General features: G+C 39.6%; 1 protein-coding gene across 5 annotated transcripts in view; it reads left to right on the plus strand.

The window, feature by feature from the left end:
- RhoGAPp190 (Rho GTPase-activating protein 190) overlaps positions 1-18097 on the plus strand; it is a 1293865-nt gene that overhangs the window by 930517 nt on the left and 345251 nt on the right. For all 5 annotated transcript variants that reach the window (XM_068226122.1, XM_068226123.1, XM_067140451.2 and 2 more), the window contains one exon: positions 11159-11285. In XM_068226122.1, the coding sequence (XP_068082223.1) occupies positions 11159-11285 (127 nt within the window). The remainder of the gene's footprint in view (positions 1-11158; positions 11286-18097) is intronic.

An 18097-nucleotide genomic window follows, 5' to 3' on the forward strand; every position in this document is an offset into this window, starting at 1 on the left:
GCTATGCCCAGAAACCTCAGCCTCAATCATATTGATGTTTCTGGTCATCGCTAGCAGCTACAGAGAAAGACACTAGCGGGAGACCAACACATCGCACTACATGCTCTTCCTTCCTGAGTGAACATGTAGGCAGTCAGTAGCCCAGCTTTGACGTCGCTGCTTATGGACAGGGCCAGAGCAGTTTGCTATGCTTGCTATGCCAGTGACTGCAGCGACCAACTTCATCTGACGGCAACCTAACGTGCCAAGTTGAGAGGTACACTGTATATCTTGGGTGCTACCATCCGGCACCACAGTCCTGTGGCAAAGTGTCGCAATGGAGGCAGTCCGGCTAGACTGCACCTCACCCATCTGCTCATTTGGTTCAAGATACGACTGGGCTGCACTGCAACTTACTAAGCAACCTGGTTTGGACTGAACTTGAATGGAGGCTGTTGGCAAACAGCCGTGTCGGCAGCCACATCAACAGCAAGAACCTGTGGCCTAGTTGTGCAACTTCGATCCTATGATTGGTGTGAAGAGTGGTGCAAGAACGACTTATGCCGTAACCTTGCTAAGGAGGAGGCATTGGACCCTTTCTTACAAAAAGTGAAAGGGCTCTGTGTTAATGACATTTAGCAGAAGGAAAGAGTGTACATCCTTTCTGTGGACAGAGTTAAGATGGTCAAAGCATTTTAGAATATTGGCAAATGCATTTTGCACTATATCACATTTTTGACATATATGTTGTCTTTTTATGTAAACCTTAAACCTTAAAATTATCCAAGCTACTGAAAGAACTTTTGGTGTAGTGACAGTTAGTTTTTCGTTGTTGGAAGTTCAACTTGAAGAAAATCAATGTTGTTAGTAGGATGACTGTCGAACGTTCCGAGAACTATAGTTGTGAATACCATTATGTATGTTTACTAATCTGTGCTATGGTGTGCAAGTTTCCAGAAGTGATTGATCAACCCCCCCCGGTAATCTTATGTTAATTTTCGGGGGGAGGAAGGATGCAACCTGTGTAGAATCTCTATGATGTGGAAAGTTGTTGTAGAATGTTTTATTTGTAAATCTTTTTTAAGGAATATGCACTGTACGATGTGGAGTGTTATGGTAGAATATTTTATTCGTATTCCATTTAGCTACCTAACCTGTATGGTGTAAAATATTTTGTATGTTTTATTTGTATTCCCTTTATCTACTTAAGTAACTACTAGATTATAAATTATTGCTCTGTAATAGCTGGAACAGTCCAGAAAAGGTTGTGACGCGGACATTTAGAACAGGGTGTGTTGGCTTCTGTCGGTAGTGGATTCTAGAAATATGTCCTTACTAATTCTGGAAAATGGAAAGTTTGTGATTAGTGTCTGTATATGTTCGGGAATGTTGTATATACATCGCGACTGGATAAAGTGTTGTGATTGGTGGATTTGGGTGGCGATAAGCAAGCTCCTGTGCTCTAATTGGCCACTTGGTAATCGCACTAAGGTCAGACTTCCCTTTCTAAGTGAGCGAGGCAGGATTTCTTTGTCTTCGGTTTTCTCGTCAGTCCTGCCATTTTGATGCACTTCGGCGTATCCTTGCTCCCAGTATGGGGCTATCTTGGGGTAAGCATGGTTGATTTCAGTCCCATTTTAATTTACATTTAATTTTCGCTGGTGTTATCACATAGGAGTTTGCCCCAGTCGCCACTCTACTGGTCAGATGTTTTAGAAAGCATGTTCAGTCAATCAATCAATCAGTACTGATCTGCATTTAGGGCAGTCGCCCAGGTGGCAGATTCCCTATTTGTTGTTTTCCTAGCCTTTTCCTAAATGATTTCAAAGAAATTGGAAATTTATTGAACATCCCTCTTGGTAAGTTATTCCAATCCCTAACTCCCCTTCCTATAAATGAATATTTGCCCCAGTTTGTCCTCTTGAATTCCAACTTTATCTTCATATTGTGATCTTTCCTACTTTTATAAACGCCATTCAAACTTATTCGTCTACTAATGTCATTCCACGCCATCTCTCCGCTGACAGCCCGGAACATACCACTTAGTCGAGCAGCTCTTCTTCTTTCTCTCAATTCTTCCCAACCCAAACATTGCAACATTTTTGTAACGCTACTCTTTTGTCGGAAATCGCCCAGAGCAAATCGAGCTGCTTTTCTTTGGATTTTTTCCAGTTCTTGAATCAGGTAATCCTGGTGAGGGTCCCATACACTGGAACCATACTCTAGATGGGGTCTTACCAGAGACTTATATGCCCTCTCCTTTACATCCTTACTACAACCCCTAAACACCCTCATAACCATGTGCAGAGATCTGTACCCTTTATTTACAATCCCATTTATGTGATTACCCCAATGAAGATCTTTCCTTATATTAACACCTAGATACTTACAATGATCCCCAAAAGGAACTTTCACCCCATCAACGCAGTAATTAAAACTGAGAGGACTTTTCCTACTTGTAAAACTCACAACCTGACTTTTAACCCCGTTTATCAACATACCATTGCCTGCTGTCCATCTCACAACATTTTCGAGGTCACGTTGCAGTTGCTCACAATCTTGTAACTTATTTATCACTCTATAGAGAATAACATCATCCGCAAAAAGCCTTACCTCCGATTCCACTACTTTACTCATATCATTTATATATATAAGAAAACATAAAGGTCCGATAATACTGCCTTGAGGAATTCCCCTCTTAATTATTACAGGGTCAGATAAAGCTTCACCTACTCTAATTCTCTGAGATCTATTTTCTAGAAATATAGCAACCCATTCAGTCACTCTTTTGTCTAGTCCAATTGCACTCATTTTTGCCAGTAGTCTCCCATGATCCACCCTATCAAATGCTTTAGACAGGTCAATCGCGATACAGTCCATTTGACCTCCTGAATCCAAGATATCTGCTATATCTTGCTGGAATCCTACAAGTTGAGCTTCAGTGGAATAACCTTTCCTAAAACCGAATTGCCTTCTATCGAACCAGTTATTAATTTCACAAACATGTCTAATATAATCAGAAAGAATGCCTTCCCAAAGCTTACATACAATGCATGTCAAACTTACTGGCCTGTAATTTTCAGCTTTATGTCTATCACCCTTTCCTTTATACACAGGGGCAACTATACCAACTCTCCATTCATCTGGTATAGCTCCTCCGACCAAACAATAATCAAATAAGTACTTCAGATATGGTACTATATCCCAACCCATTGTCTTTAGTATATGCCCAGAAATCTGATCAATTCCAGTCGCTTTTCTAGTTTTTAACTTTTGTATCTTATTGTAAATGTCATTGTTATCATATGTAAATTTTATTTCTTCTTTGGCCTTAGTCTCCTCCTCTATCTCGACATTATCCTTGTAACCAACAATCTTTACATACTGCTGACTGAATACTTCTGCCTTTTGAAGATCCTCACATACACACTCCCCTTGTTCATTAATTATTCCTGGAATGTCCTTCTTGGAACCTGTTTCTGCCTTAAAATACCTATACATACCCTTCCATTTTTCACTAAAATTCGTATGACTGCCAATTATGCTTGCCATCATATTATCCTTAGCTGCCTTCTTTGCTTGATTCAATTTTCTAGTAAGTTCCTTCAATTTCTCCTTACTTCCACAACCATTTCTAACTCTATTTCTTTCCAGTCTGCACCTCCTCCTTAGTCTCTTTACTTCTCTATTATAATAAGGTGGGTCTTTACGATTCCTTACCACCCTTAATGGTACAAACCTGTTTTCGCATTCCTCAACAATTTCTTTAAACCCATCCCAGAGTCTGTTTACATTTATATTTACCATTTTCCACCGATCATAGCTACTTTTTAGAAACTGCCTCATGCCTGCTTTGTCAGCCATGTGGTACTGCCTAACAGTCCTACTTTTAAGACCTTCCTTTCTATCACATTTATTTTTAACTACCACAAAAACAGCTTCATGATCACTAATACCATCTATTACTTCAGTTTCCCTATAGAGCTCATCTGGTTTTATCAGCACGACATCCAGGATATTTTTCCCTCTGGTTGGTTCCATCACTTTCTGAATCAGCTGTCCTTCCCATATTAACTTATTTGCCATTTGTTGGTCATGCTTTCTGTCGTTCGCATTTCCTTCCCAATTGACATCTGGCAAATTCAGATCTCCCGCTACAATCACATTTCTTTCCATGTCGTTTCCCACATAGCTGACTATCCTATCAAATAATTCTGAATCCGCGTCAGTGCTACCCTTTCCCGATCTGTACACTCCAAATATATCAAGTTGCCTATTATCTTTAGAAATGAGCCTTACACCTAGAATTTCATGTGTCTCATCTTTAACTTTTTCGTAGCTTACAAATTCTTCTTTCACCAGAATGAACACTCCGCCTCCCACCCTTCCTATCCTATCTCTACGATACACACTCCAGTGCCGTGGGAAAATTTCTGCATCCATTATATCATTTCTCAGCCATGATTCAACACCTTTTACAATATCTGGTGAATATATATCTATTAAATTACTTAATTCTATTCCTTTCCTTACAATACTTCTACAGTTCAACACTAACAATTTTATGTCATCCCTACTTGATTTCCAGTTCCCTGTTCCCTTATCACCGCTCCCTAGGCCATCCCGTTTCCCTGAATGTACCTCCCTATTACCCTTCCGAACAAATTTCCTAACTTATACGTACCACTGCGGTTTAAATGAAGGCCATCTGAGCGCAGATCCCTATCTCCTACTTTTACTTTCTAAATTGTATTTGTATCTTGTGTGCCTTCTTACCTTCAGAAATGTAATGTAGAACTAAGATTATGCTAAGATATTTCTGATTAACTTCTTGGGCTAATACCAAAGCTCTTGTCAAACAACATCTAATCTTGTATTCGTAAATTATGTGACTGGATTGTTTGGATACATGAATTTTGTTTGAAACTCACTTCGTAATGTTCATTTTGAAAATAATATTTTTAAAACAAGAGATCACCGATGATTTTTGTGGAAACCTGCACCCTTCGCATCTCTATGGCCTTTGGTAGGTTTCCCAGCCCCCGTTCCACGCTCCTTGTTTATTGTCGTCAAGTTGCCCAACCTGATATTTGTTGAGGGTATTTCGGAGCAGTTCATCTGATGTTTATTGCATGTCTAGGGTTTATAGTACCATGTAACTTGATTTATTTTCCTCCCCTTTAACCGCTGAAACCCGGTTACAATTGTTTTATTATTATTATTATTATTATTATTATTATTATTATTATTATTATTATCATCCTACCAGTTTCTTGATTCCGACACCGATTGTAACGAACTAAGTTATCCAAATAGTTTATCCCACTTGTACACTGCATTTCTGAAACGTTTTGGCATTTAATGGTAGTAGTAATAATAATAATAATAATAATAATAATAATAATAATAATAATAATAATAATAAAGGTTGAATAACAGTGGCGATAGAACACAACCTTGTCTTGACTTCTCTTTGGATGGCCGTCTCATCTTTAGTTATGTTTCAGATAAAGGCAATGGCCTTTTGTTTCCAGTAAAGATTTTTGATGATGAATAGATCTCTGTGTTGTCAATTTCTGTATCCTTTAGAACTACTAGAAGTTTTTTATGTTTAACCCTGGAAAATTTCTTCTTAATGTGAATGAAACAAGAAATCATGCCTTGTTGATCTAGACAGTTCAAGTGTATCGCTCATGAGGCTTGTTAGACTATAATCAGTATACATACTTGCCTTTTGTTTCTTTGGGAGTGTGATGATAGTAGACATGAGCCAGTTGATTGGGATGTGTCTGGTTTTATATAAAACATAGAACAACTTCACCAAAATCTTGATATTATCTCTAATCATTTTTATAAATTCTGCAGAGATGTTATGTGGACCTGGTGATTTATTGCTTTTTGAAACTTTTGCGGCATATAACACTTCTGATTCAAGAATATCATGGCCTTCACAGTTAGTTTGTTGGTTAGTTTCCTCACCTCTCTGAGCACAGAAAAGTTCCATTGGATGTTTTTCCCAAATACTGTAATCTTCTTGGTCATTAATAATAGGCCTGTCTGTGGCATCAGCCAGCACAGAAATGTTTTGTTTTCTGTACGCGCCTGCTATTCCCTTCAGTTTTCAATGTATATTAAACAGGTTATGGTTAGACTGTAAGGTTTCCATTTCCACATAATGTTAATTCATTCTGTTCTCCTTAGCAGTACATATTTTTTTCTATACGTTGCACTGTAATTTGTTGTATTCCTCTGCATTGTTCTTAACTAATCTCTGTTGTTCCATTAGTTCAAGAATATAATTTGTCATCCCCCTTTTTTTTTTTTTCCCCTACGGTATTTAATTTCATTATTATTTTGAAGAACTAACTTTGGGCGACTTTTAAACTGATTCCACAGTTCATTTGTTGTTTCACAGTGATTGATCTTATTTATGTTAAATATGTCTGTTTAAATCCTAACTAATTTTCTGCTGATTATCACAATTTTGCAGATTACTTGTACTTTATACCTTCCTTTCAGGCTTACACTTTGTGATTTTTAGGCAGATTATGATCCGAGGAAATGCCTGCATGTGGGTATGTGGTGACAATTTGGATGGAACTTCTGAGGCACTTACTTATCAGAATGTAATCAGTCTGGATTCTTGTTGAGTCAGGATTGTGAAGATCATCCTTAGCAGCTTTTCATGTGATAAAGTATGTTTTGAAAGTTGATGGGAACCATTTCCTGTTCTACACAAAATTTATACAGCTCTTCTCCTTGGTCACAGCATTTACCAAGACCAAATTCACGTACCAAATCAGAGTGAGGAACTTGACAGATTTTTACATTGAAATACTCTGTGATAAAAGTAATTTCATTCTTATTTTGGTCTTTAAGAATGGTACCAAGTAGTTCAAAGAATATTTCTACTTTGCCAGCATACTTTTTTCCCACTGTTCGTGCACATATCTGCAGATGACAGTGAAGACACCAGGGAACCACACTGGCATAAATTCCCAGGAAATCACTATTATGAGAATTCAGAAGGATACAGCCCCAAGTTCCAGGTGGCTCCCAAGTGGGCGAAGGGTGCTAAGAATCTTCTGGCACAAATTAGTGAATTCCACAATATGAATGGGGACTTGGAATATCAGAAGCCTTTATGCAGCTATGGTTCATGTTTGTGGGTTACTGTAGTCACGTCCTAGTTCGTGAACCATGGGCAACGGCTGAGTGGCCTAGTAAGTGGTCCTGAGAGTCGGGATACCAGTTGCTATGGAATGGGAGTGGGCATCTCGGACATATTCTGAGTCGTGGCCCTCCTTGTGCTCAGGCGGCTAGGACTATACAATTCACCGGTGATCCATAACCCGTTAGAGGAGAGATCCTCACTTGGACTATGTGCAAGTAGGGCAGCATCCTGCTTCATGAATTTACCGAGCTCAGAACACTTTAAGCAAGCCTCGGGCCTATGGGAGTAATGGAGTCCCACTCCCATTTGACAGGCGAGGGACTCCTTGGAAACAACTTGACGAACGAAATGGAAGTCGATGGGGAGCTATCAATATTAATGGGGCTTATGAAAGAAAGAAAGTAGAACTGGCTGAGTCAGCAAAGAGGATGCATCTGGATGTGCTAGGAGTAAGTGATATTCGGGTAAGGGGAGATAATGAGGAAGAGATAGGAGATTATAAAGTGTACTTGACAGGTGTTAGAAAGGGAAGGGCAGAGTCTGGGGTAGGGCTCTTTATCAGGAATACCATTGCACGCAACATAGTTTCTGTTAGGCACGTAAATGAGCGAATGATGTGGGTAGATCTGTCAGTGGGAGGAATTAGGACAAGAATTGTGTCCGTGTATTCACCATGTGAGGGTGCAGATGAGGATGAAGTTGACAAGTTTTATGAAGCATTGAGTGACATCGTGGTCAGGGTCAACAGCAAGGATAGAATAGTGCTAATGGGCGATTTCAATGCGAGAGTTGGGTATAGAACTGAAGGATACGAAAGGGTGATTGGTAAATGTGGGGAAGATATGGAAGCTAATGGGAATGGGAAGCATTTGCTGGACTTCTGTGCTAGTATGGGTTTAGCTGTTACGAATACATTCTTCAAGCATAAGGCTATTCACCGCTTCACATGGGAGGCTAGGGGTACCAGATCCATAATAGACTATATCTTAACAGACTTCGAATTCAGGAAATCTGTTAGGAATGTACGAGTTTTTCATGGATTTTTCGATGATACAGACCACTATGTGATCTGTAGTGAACTAAGTATCTCTAGGCCCAGGGTAGAGAAAGTGAAATCTGTCTGCAAACGAATACGGGTAGAAAATCTCCAGGACGAGGAAATTAGACAGAAGTACATGGATATGATTAGTGAGAAGTTTCGGACAGTAGACCGTAAGCAGGTTCAGGATATAGAAAGTGAAAGGGTGGCATACAGGGATGCTGTAGTAGAAACAGCAAGGGAATGCCTAGGAACAACTGTGTTTAAAGATAGAAAAAGGCGAACATCTTGGTGGAATGATGATGTGAGAGCAGCCTGCAAACGTAAAAAGAAGGCTTATCAGAAATGGCTCCAAACAAGGGCCGAGGCAGACAGGGGTTTGTATGTAGATGAAAGAAACAGAGTGAGACAAATAGTTGTTGAATCCAAAAAGAAGTCATGGGAAGATTTTGGTAATAACCTGGAAAGGCTAGGTCAAGCAGCAGGGAAACCCTTCTGGACAGTAATAAAGAATCTTAGGAAGGGAGGGAAAAAGGAAATGAACAGTGTTTTGAGTAATTCAGGTAAACTCGTAATTTATCCCAGGGAATCACTGGAGAGGTGGAGGGAATATTTTGAACATCTTCTCAATGTAAAAGGAAATCATAATGGTGGTGTTGCAAACAGTCAAGCTCATGGGGAGGAGGAAAATGATGTTAGTAAAATTATGCTTGAGGAAGTGGAAAGGATAGTAAATAAACTCCATTGTCATAAGGCAGCAGGAATAGATGAAATTAGACCTGAAATGGTGAAGTATAATGGTAAGGCAGGGATGAAATGGCTTCATAGAGTAGTAAAATCAGCGTGGAGTGTTGGTAAGGTACCTTCAGATTGGACAAAAGCAGTAATTGCACCTATCTATAAGCAAGGGAACAGGAAGGATTGCGACAATTATTGAGGTATGTCATGATTAGTATACCAGGCAAAGTATTCACTGGCATCTTGGAAGGGAGGGTGCGATCAGTCGTTGAGAGGAAGTTGGATGAAAACCAGTGTGGTTTCAGGCCACAGAGAGGCTGTCAGGATCAGATTTTCAGTATGCGCCAGGTAATTGAAAAATGCTACGAGAGGAATAGGCAGTTGTGTTTGTTTCATAGATCTAGAGAAAGCATATGACAGGGTACCAAGGGAAAAGATGTTCGCCATACTGGGGGACTATGGAATTAAAGGTAGATTATTAAAATCAATCAAAGGCATTTATGTTGACAATTGGGCTTCGGTGAGAATTGATGGTAGAATGAGTTCTTGGTTCAGAGTAGTTACAGGAGTTAGACAAGGCTGTAATCTTTCACCTTTGCTGTTCATAGTTTACATGGATCATCTGCTGAAAGGTATAAAATGGCAGGGAGGGATTAAGTTAGGTGGAAATGTAGTAAGCAGTTTGGCCTATGGTGACGACTTGGTCTTAATGGCAGACCGTGCCGAAAGCCTGCAGTCTAATATCTTGGAACTTGAAAATAGGTGCACGAATATGGTATGAAAATTAGCCTCTCGAAGACTAAATTGATGTCAGTAGGTAAGAAATTCAACAGAATTGAATGTCAGATCGGTGATACAAAGCTAGAACATGTCGATAATTTCAAGTATTTAGGTTGTGTGTTCTCCCAGGATGGTAATATAGTAAGTGAGATTGAATCAAGGTGTCGTAAAGCTAATGCAGTAAGCTCGCAGTTGCGATCAACAGTATTCTGTAAGAAGAAAGTCAGCTCCCAGACGAAACTATCTTTACATCGGTCTGTTTTCAGACCAACTTTGCTTTACGGGAGCGAAAGCTGGGTGGACTCAGGATATCTTATTCATAAGTTAGAAGTAACAGACATGAAAGTAGCAAGAATGATTGTTGGTACAAACATGTGGGAACAATGGCAGGAGGGTACTCGGAATGAAGATATAAAAGCTAATTTAGGAATGAACTCGATGGATGAAGCTGTACGCATAAACCGGCTTCGGTGGTGGGGTCATGTGAGGCGAATGGATGAGGATATATTACCTAGGAGAATAATGGAGTCTGTTATGGAGGGTAAGAGAAGCAGAGGCAGACCAAGACGACGATGGTTAGACTCTGTTTCTAACGATTTAAAGATAAGAGGTATAGAACTAAATGAGGCCACAACACTAGTTGCAAATCGAGGATTGTGGCGACATTTAGTAAATTCTCAGAGGCTTGCAGACTGAACGCTGAAAGGCATAACAGTCTAAAATGATAATGTATGTATGTATGTTTATGCAGCTGGCAAGCTTGGCAATCGTGTCAAATAAATGGTTAGATTAACAGTACCACTAATGGGAATTAGTGAAGATCCTTGGCCTGGTGTAGATATACATCATCCTGATCATGAACTGTCCCACAGCTGTGAGCTCCATGGGAGCAGACAATGTTGGTAGCTGCTCGTGACAGATTCCAGTGGCATTTCCTCCACTGGGTGCCATCACCCTCCTACGGGAGCACCTTTGTCCAAAACTGTACGTTTCTTCAGGTTAACAGTTTATTTCCAGCCGCCCAACACTTGGAGTTGAGTTGCTGGCTGTACGGTCTACTCCATACCGTAGCAGGATAATCTGGCCAGACAAGAGGTTGAGTTTGTACAGTAAACTGTTTAACATAGATTAAAAGTACATTGGAGAGTGACTTTTGATGTTCACATATGGGTATAACATTATTGTCACCAGATATATTCATAATTTGGCAAGATAGCACATTTAGCATGAGTTATATTGTCTTTCAGAATCTTCTGACGCATTTCCTTCTCGGTAGTTAGTTTCTTTTAGGATTTTAATAATTTTTGTGTATAATGTATCACATAAGAAGTAATATATGTTTAATGCACATATTGGAATGAGCTAATTACATTGTGTTTAGTTGTACTTTCTATCATGAATTCATTACAGTTCTGTCATCTGCTTTTTTTTTTCTCTTTAATATGTAGGTGAAAGATGCTGTACCAGGTGTATACTCTTCTTATGATGGAGAATATACATATACCTTAGTTCAGGATGCTGTTGGAGGAAACAATAAATCAAAATTAAGGCAAAGGCGTGAAAAAGGACAACCTTGTGAGTATCTTCTACTGCTAAGTGTGTCATCCTTTTTATTCTAAAAGTGTTATTAAGTCCCTATGCAATTACAAATATGGAACCATATCATCATTGACCATTCAATTTGTTCAACTTCATGAATGCAATAATTAAAGTATTATCCTTCAATCTGTAGTATCTAATTTGAGTAGTTACTGTATTCTAATTTATATGTAACGTTCCGGTTGAGTTGGCCGTGTGGTTAGGGGTGCACGGTTGTGAGCTTGCATCCAGGAGATAGTGGGTTCGAATCCCAATGTCAGCAGCCCTGAAGATGGTTTTCTGTGGTTTCCCATTTTCACACCAGGCAAATGCTGGGGCTGTACCTTAATTAAAACCACGGCCACTTCCTTCCAACTCCCAGGCCTTTCCTATCCCATCGTCGTCATAAGACCTAACTGTGTCGGTACGACGTGATGGTAGTGTTTCATGTTGGTACCAACAACGTAAGGCAAGCAGGTATAAGTACCAACATAGTTGGTGATGTGTGGGATCTGCTAAATGCAGCACGGCTGAAGTTTAAGGAAGCGGAGATTATCAGTGGAATACTGTGGTAGGGAAATTCTTGTGTTTTTTTTGTTTCGTTTTTTGTAAGCTGTTTTACGTCGCACTGACACAGATAGATCTTATGGTGACGATGGGATAGGAAAGGGCAAGGAGAGCGTCCGTGGCCATAATTAAGGTACAGCCCCAGCATTTGCCTGGTGTGAAAATGGGAAACCATGGAAAACCATCTTCAGAGCTACCAACAGTGGAGTTCAAACCCACTATCTCCAGAATACTGGATTTTGGCCGCACTTAAGCGACTGCAGCTATCGAGCTCGGTCTGTGTAGGAGTGATACTGACTGGAGGGTGATTGGGGATCTAAATGAGACTGTGGAGTGGGTATGTGGAAACTGGTAGGGAGATTTCTAGATCCTAAGGGGTGGGTAGGAGATAGGGATCTGCATTCAAATTGCCTTCACTGAAACCGCACTGGTACGAATAAGTTATGAAATTTGTTAAGAAATTTTATAGGGGATAGCATAGGAATGGTGGGAGGGGGAGTATTCATTCTGGTGGAAGAAGAATTTGTAAGCTACAAAAAAGTTAAAGATGACAAACATGAAGTTCTAGGTATAAGGCGTATTTCTAAGGAGAACAGGCTACTTGATGTCTATGGATTGTAGAGACCAGGAAAGGGCAGCACTGATGCTGATTCAGAATTATTTAATAAGATAATCAGCTATGTGGGAAAAGACATGGAAAGGAATCTGATTGTAGTGGGAGATCTCAATTTACCAGTTGTCAGTTGGGAAGGCAATGTGAACGACAGGAAGCGTGACCAACAAATTGCAAATAAGTTAATATCAGAAGGACAGCTGATTCAGAAAAAGATGGAACCAACAAGAGGGAAGAATATCCTGGACGTGGTGCTGGTAAAACCGGATGAGCTCTATAGAGAAACTGAAGTAATAGATGTTGTTAGTGATCGTGAAGCTGTTTTTCTTTTAGTTAAAAATTGTCGGCGGTGGCGGTAACTCAAACCGAGTATATATAACTTCTTTTTGCATATATTGACCAGTTCAGCTCAGTTTATGGATGTGTTTGCAGTGACTAAACAGACCAATCTGGCATAGAACATACGCCTACACAAATTGCATTGAATGGATGGAGGAGGGCATGGTTGTGATTGTCGGAGTTTTCTTGCTTGTCGGTTGATCTCTTGATGTCTGCGGCGTTCCTCTTTCAGACAAGTTGACAGTGGTGGGTGTAGTGTTCCACCACGATGAACGGTCCACAGCACATTCTTCCCATGTCTGTATATCTATACCAGTTGTCTTCATGACTTGCTTCAGCTGGTCCTTAAAACGCTCAGAGGCGCTCCATGAGGTCTACTGCCGGAGCAATGTTCACCATAAAGAATCTGATGGGGAAGCCTGGTATCACCCATGCGGTGAACATGGCCTAACCATCTCAGTTGATGAGCGATGATTGTTGCCTCAATGCTATTTAGCTGCGCTTTGTCGAGAACTGACGTGTTGGTCACATAGTCCTCCAACTTAATATTCATGATGAATCTCATTTTCAGTTGGTGGAACATACATACATACATACATACATACATACATACATACATACATACTGTACATTATCATTATAGACTGTTATGCCTTTCAGCGTTCAGTCTGCAAGCCTCTGTGAATTTACTAAACGTTGCCACAATCTTTGATTCGCAACTAGTGTTGTGGCCTCATTTAGTTCTATACCTCTTATCTTCAAATTGTTAGAAACCGAGTCTAACCATCATCGTCCTGGTCTCCCTCTATTTCTCTTACCCTCCATAGCAGAGTCCATTATTCTCCTAGGTAACCTATCCTCCTCCATTTGCCTCACGTGACCCCACCACCTGATTCAAGCACTGGAAAAAATCCAAAGAAAAGCAGCTCGATTTGTTCTGGGTGATTTCCGACAAAAGAGTAGCGTTACAAAAATGTTGCAATGTTTGGGTTGGGAAGAATTGAGAGAAAGAAGAAGAGCTGCTCGACTAAGTGGTATGTAATACCTACATAAATGGTCTGTTATTAGACATCATAAATTTTCCAGCTAACTCATTCTTGGTTGCCAGCGTTTCGCCCTCGTGTGCTAGGGTGGGCTCATCAGTTGGTACCTAGCACACCTACCAATAAGCTGGCTAGTGCATACCGTGGAGGCCACTGCGTAGGCTAACTGGAGCCACCGGCAGTGCCAATGCACTAAGAGACTTTGTCTCATTATCAAAAATTGATGCCTGTTTGGCGAACGCTGGCAACCAAGAATGAGTTAGCTGGAAAATTTATAATGTCCAATAACGGACCATTTATATTGGTATTATGAATTTACTCATTCAGGACAAATATTTCAGATTCCCTATGGGAATCAACATCTATATCATAAGTGGTATGTTCCGAGCTGTCAGCGGAGAGATTGCGTGGAATGACATTAGTAGATGAATAAGTTTGAATGGCGTTTATAAAAGTAGGAAAGATCACAATATGAAGATAAAGTTGGAATTCAAGAGGACAAACTGGGGCAAATATTCATTTATAGGAAGGGGAGTTAGGGATTGGAATAACTTACCAAGGGAGATGTTCAATAAATTTCCAATTTCTTTGAAATCATTTAGGAAAAGGCTAGGAAAGCAACAGATAGGGAATCTGCCACCTGGGCGACTGCCCTAAATGCAGATCAGTATTGATTGATTGATTGATTGATTGATTGATTGATTGATTGATTGATTGATTGATTGATTGATTGATTGATGCGGTGTCATCAGCATTATGCAGTTCTGTCAGCTGGTTAGCCAGAGTACGCCTTTGTGAGCGAAGTCTTGCCAGACTGAAAAGGCCTCCATCAAAACGAAATTTCATCTCCATGCCTAAGTTGTTTGCAGATGATTCATTGCAGCATGGCAGCCATGTACAGTGCAAAGAGTGTAGGAGCAAGCACACAGCCTTGTTTCAATGCATGAGTGATTGGGAACGAATCTGATACTGAGTTACCGTGAAGAACCTGTCCAGGCATGCCATCGTGAAGAGCTTGAACCAATTCCATATAACGTTCAGGACATCCAAAATGTCTCAATACTTTCCACATAGCAGAGCTTGGTACTGAATCTAAGGCTTTCTCTAAATCATAGAAAATTATATACAGAGGCTGCTGTTGCTCTCTGCATCTTTCGTGGTGTTGTCCAGTACAGGAGATCATATCTGTTGTACCTCTGGAGGTTTTGAAACCACATTGAGACTCGGGCATCGTCGCCATAAGACCTATCTGTGTCGGTGCAACGTAAAGCCCCTAGCAAAAAAAAAAAAAAAAAAAAAAAAAAGAACCTCGGGCAAAATCCTCTTTGAGATAACTCAGAGCTGGTTCAATAGAATTCTTGGGAGAATTTTACCTGCAACTGACAAATGCGATACATCATGGTAGTTTCCACGTACACTACAATTGGCTTTCTTGAAGATAGTGATGATGATAGCAAGTCGTCTGGTACTTCTCGAGTTTCCCAAATCAAGAGGATGAGTGTGAAAAGTCTTGTCTTCAAGGGTATACCTCCATTTTGTATCAGTTCCAGAGGAATGTTATCAAGACCAGGAGCCTTTCTTGGTTTTAGTTGATTGAGTGCTTTGGTGAAGTCTCTGTATGTAGTTGGAACTGCCATCCATGGTTTTTGGCGCTGCTGAAGGACATTATGAAGAAAGTCCTCACCAAAATTGGAGACACAATTTAGAAGCGCAGAGAAATGTTCCTTCCAACACTCTAAAATTTCTCCATTATCAGTTAAAATGGTGGAGTTGTAATCAGTCTTCAATTACCCCGATGAAGATCAAATTCGACCATATCTCTCCTTTATGCCAGCATAGAAGTTTTTCAGGTCACAGGAATCAGATGGTCTTTGCAGTTCTTCAGCTTTTTGTTGCCATCAGTTATTCTTGATTTCCCTAATTTGAGCCTGACATTTTCCTTTAAGTTCCAAGAAATGATTTCTTCACATTGGAAAATGGGATTTTGAAGGAAGGAAGGACGGATGGGCATCCCGTTTGTCATTGATCAGACACTTAATTTCTTAATTATTTTCATTAAACCAGTCCTGCCCTTTTTCCCTCACAGAACCAATTGTTTCCTCAGCTGACTCAGTGATGACCTTCTGAAGCGTGTCCCATTACTGATTTGTACTATCACTGCTGACTGGATGCCACGCCAGTTTGTTTGAGATTGCATTTCTGTAATCTGTAGCAATGGATTCAATTTGAAGTTTAGAAGTATCAAATTTCTTTCTAGGCAGGTTATGGATGGATCTTTCTGGTTTGCGGTGGATTAAGATTTTCATTTAAAGTAATAAACTTCATTTTTATCCATATTGAACGGAGATTACAAAGCTTTAAAAAGTTATAGGGTCCACCTTATTCAGTACTATACAATTTGTTGTGTAGACGTAAATTACAACATATTACGTTTATTCAGAACTAGTTTCGGCACTATACTGAGCCATCAGCTGAACAGAGGCATTGGAAAATTGGCAACCATATAAATATTATCAATATTAACCTTACCACAAGTTAAGATCTTATAATACAGTTAAAATGAATATATATTTAAACAGATAAAATGTTTTTTCATTTCTCAACAAGTCAAAGACTTGCGGTTCTGTTGTACCAAATTATTAAAACCATATGCGATCAGATTTGCTATAATTGTTGTGACATTATGGTAAGCTCAAATTAAAATTCACACATAGTTCTGTTCATGAAACTGTTTGTGCTTAATTAAATACACTTCATAATTTTGCATATTGTGCCATCATAAACAGATTACAAGAAGTTATGTAGTGTCCTTTTTGACAGTATTGTTCAGTGAAAATGAGCCTGATGAGGTGGAAATGTATAAATAAAGTCCTTAAGCTGTTAACAAGAACTACGTTTCCCAGTTCATATGCGGAACCTGTGAATAATAAAAAAATATAATAGTTATAATATCATGGAGGGAAGACAAGATATAAGATCGTGTCCAATAACGTAAATGTTTATATGACTCATCTCAAAAGGTTGTTGACTGAGCGAAGCGTATTGAAGCACTATGAGCAACGATCTGATTGAGTTCAAGTGAGTTCTCAACCGGCAAAAAAGGAGCTTATGATCTGTCTAGCAGTTATCGACATTTCTTGCAGTCCTTGTAACAAGGACATTTTTTATCACATTGCCTGGTGATGATATACAGTAGAACCTCGATTATACGTTTCCGGAAACTAAGTTTTCCCACATTATTCGTTTAAATTACGTGGTCCTGCGGCATCCTAATTAAATCATGTTGTAAAAGTCCCGCATTATCCGTTCCTCAAAGGAACGATTTCCTGGATTAACTGTCCAGAAATTTCAGTCACATCAGAGCTAAATCCTTGATCACGCATTTTTCAAGAAACTATTTCACAAAAGGATGGCTACGGCATACTTATGGATCTTGGTGTTAACGTCCCGTCATTACGATAATTAGAGGAAGTACTGTACTGGAAAAGCAATCCGTGGTTAAGTTGCATAAGGGACCATCTTAACATCGCATTCGGGTGGTAGGTATTGCTTAGAGAATCCTCGGAAATCATAAAGCAGAGAGTGGCCAAAACCATCAAAATCAAATCAAAATCTCTTTACTTGCAAATTAGGTGTCTACCTCGGTGGCAAATGGTACACTAAAATACATTATTGTCAAGCACTATTTTTTTTTTTTTTTTTGCCAGGGGCTTTACGTCGCGCCGACACAGATAGGTCTTATGGTGACGATGGGATAGGAAAGGCCTAGGAGTTGGAAGGAAGCGGCCGTGGCCTTAATTAACGTACAGCCCCAGCATTTGCCTGGTGTGAAAATGGGAAACCACGGAAAACCATTTTCAGGGCTGCCGATAGTGGGATTCGAACCTACTATTTCCCGGATGCAAGCTCACAGCCGCGCGCCAAATATTAAATTAACAAGAGAAGAAAATTTCCTTTAATACAATATTATACAATTTACGCTAACAATTTTGTCTATTTAACACACAGCTCATACTTAATAAATTTATATTGTTTACAAAATTCTACTTAAAATATCTCCTGTACTACTTACAAATATAGTCAACTGAAGTTTGATTTGATTTGATATCCAGTATGTAGAATTACTTCAAATTATACTATACAACTGGTATAAGATTAAACTTTACATTGCATTTATTTACTTTTTTTTTTTTTTTTTCCTTTCTGGAACCTAAGTAGCATAACGACCTGCTGCGTCTTAACCAGAG

This window comes from Anabrus simplex, chromosome 2, assembly GCF_040414725.1.
Source record: "Anabrus simplex isolate iqAnaSimp1 chromosome 2, ASM4041472v1, whole genome shotgun sequence".
Classification (NCBI taxonomy): domain Eukaryota; kingdom Metazoa; phylum Arthropoda; class Insecta; order Orthoptera; family Tettigoniidae; genus Anabrus; species Anabrus simplex.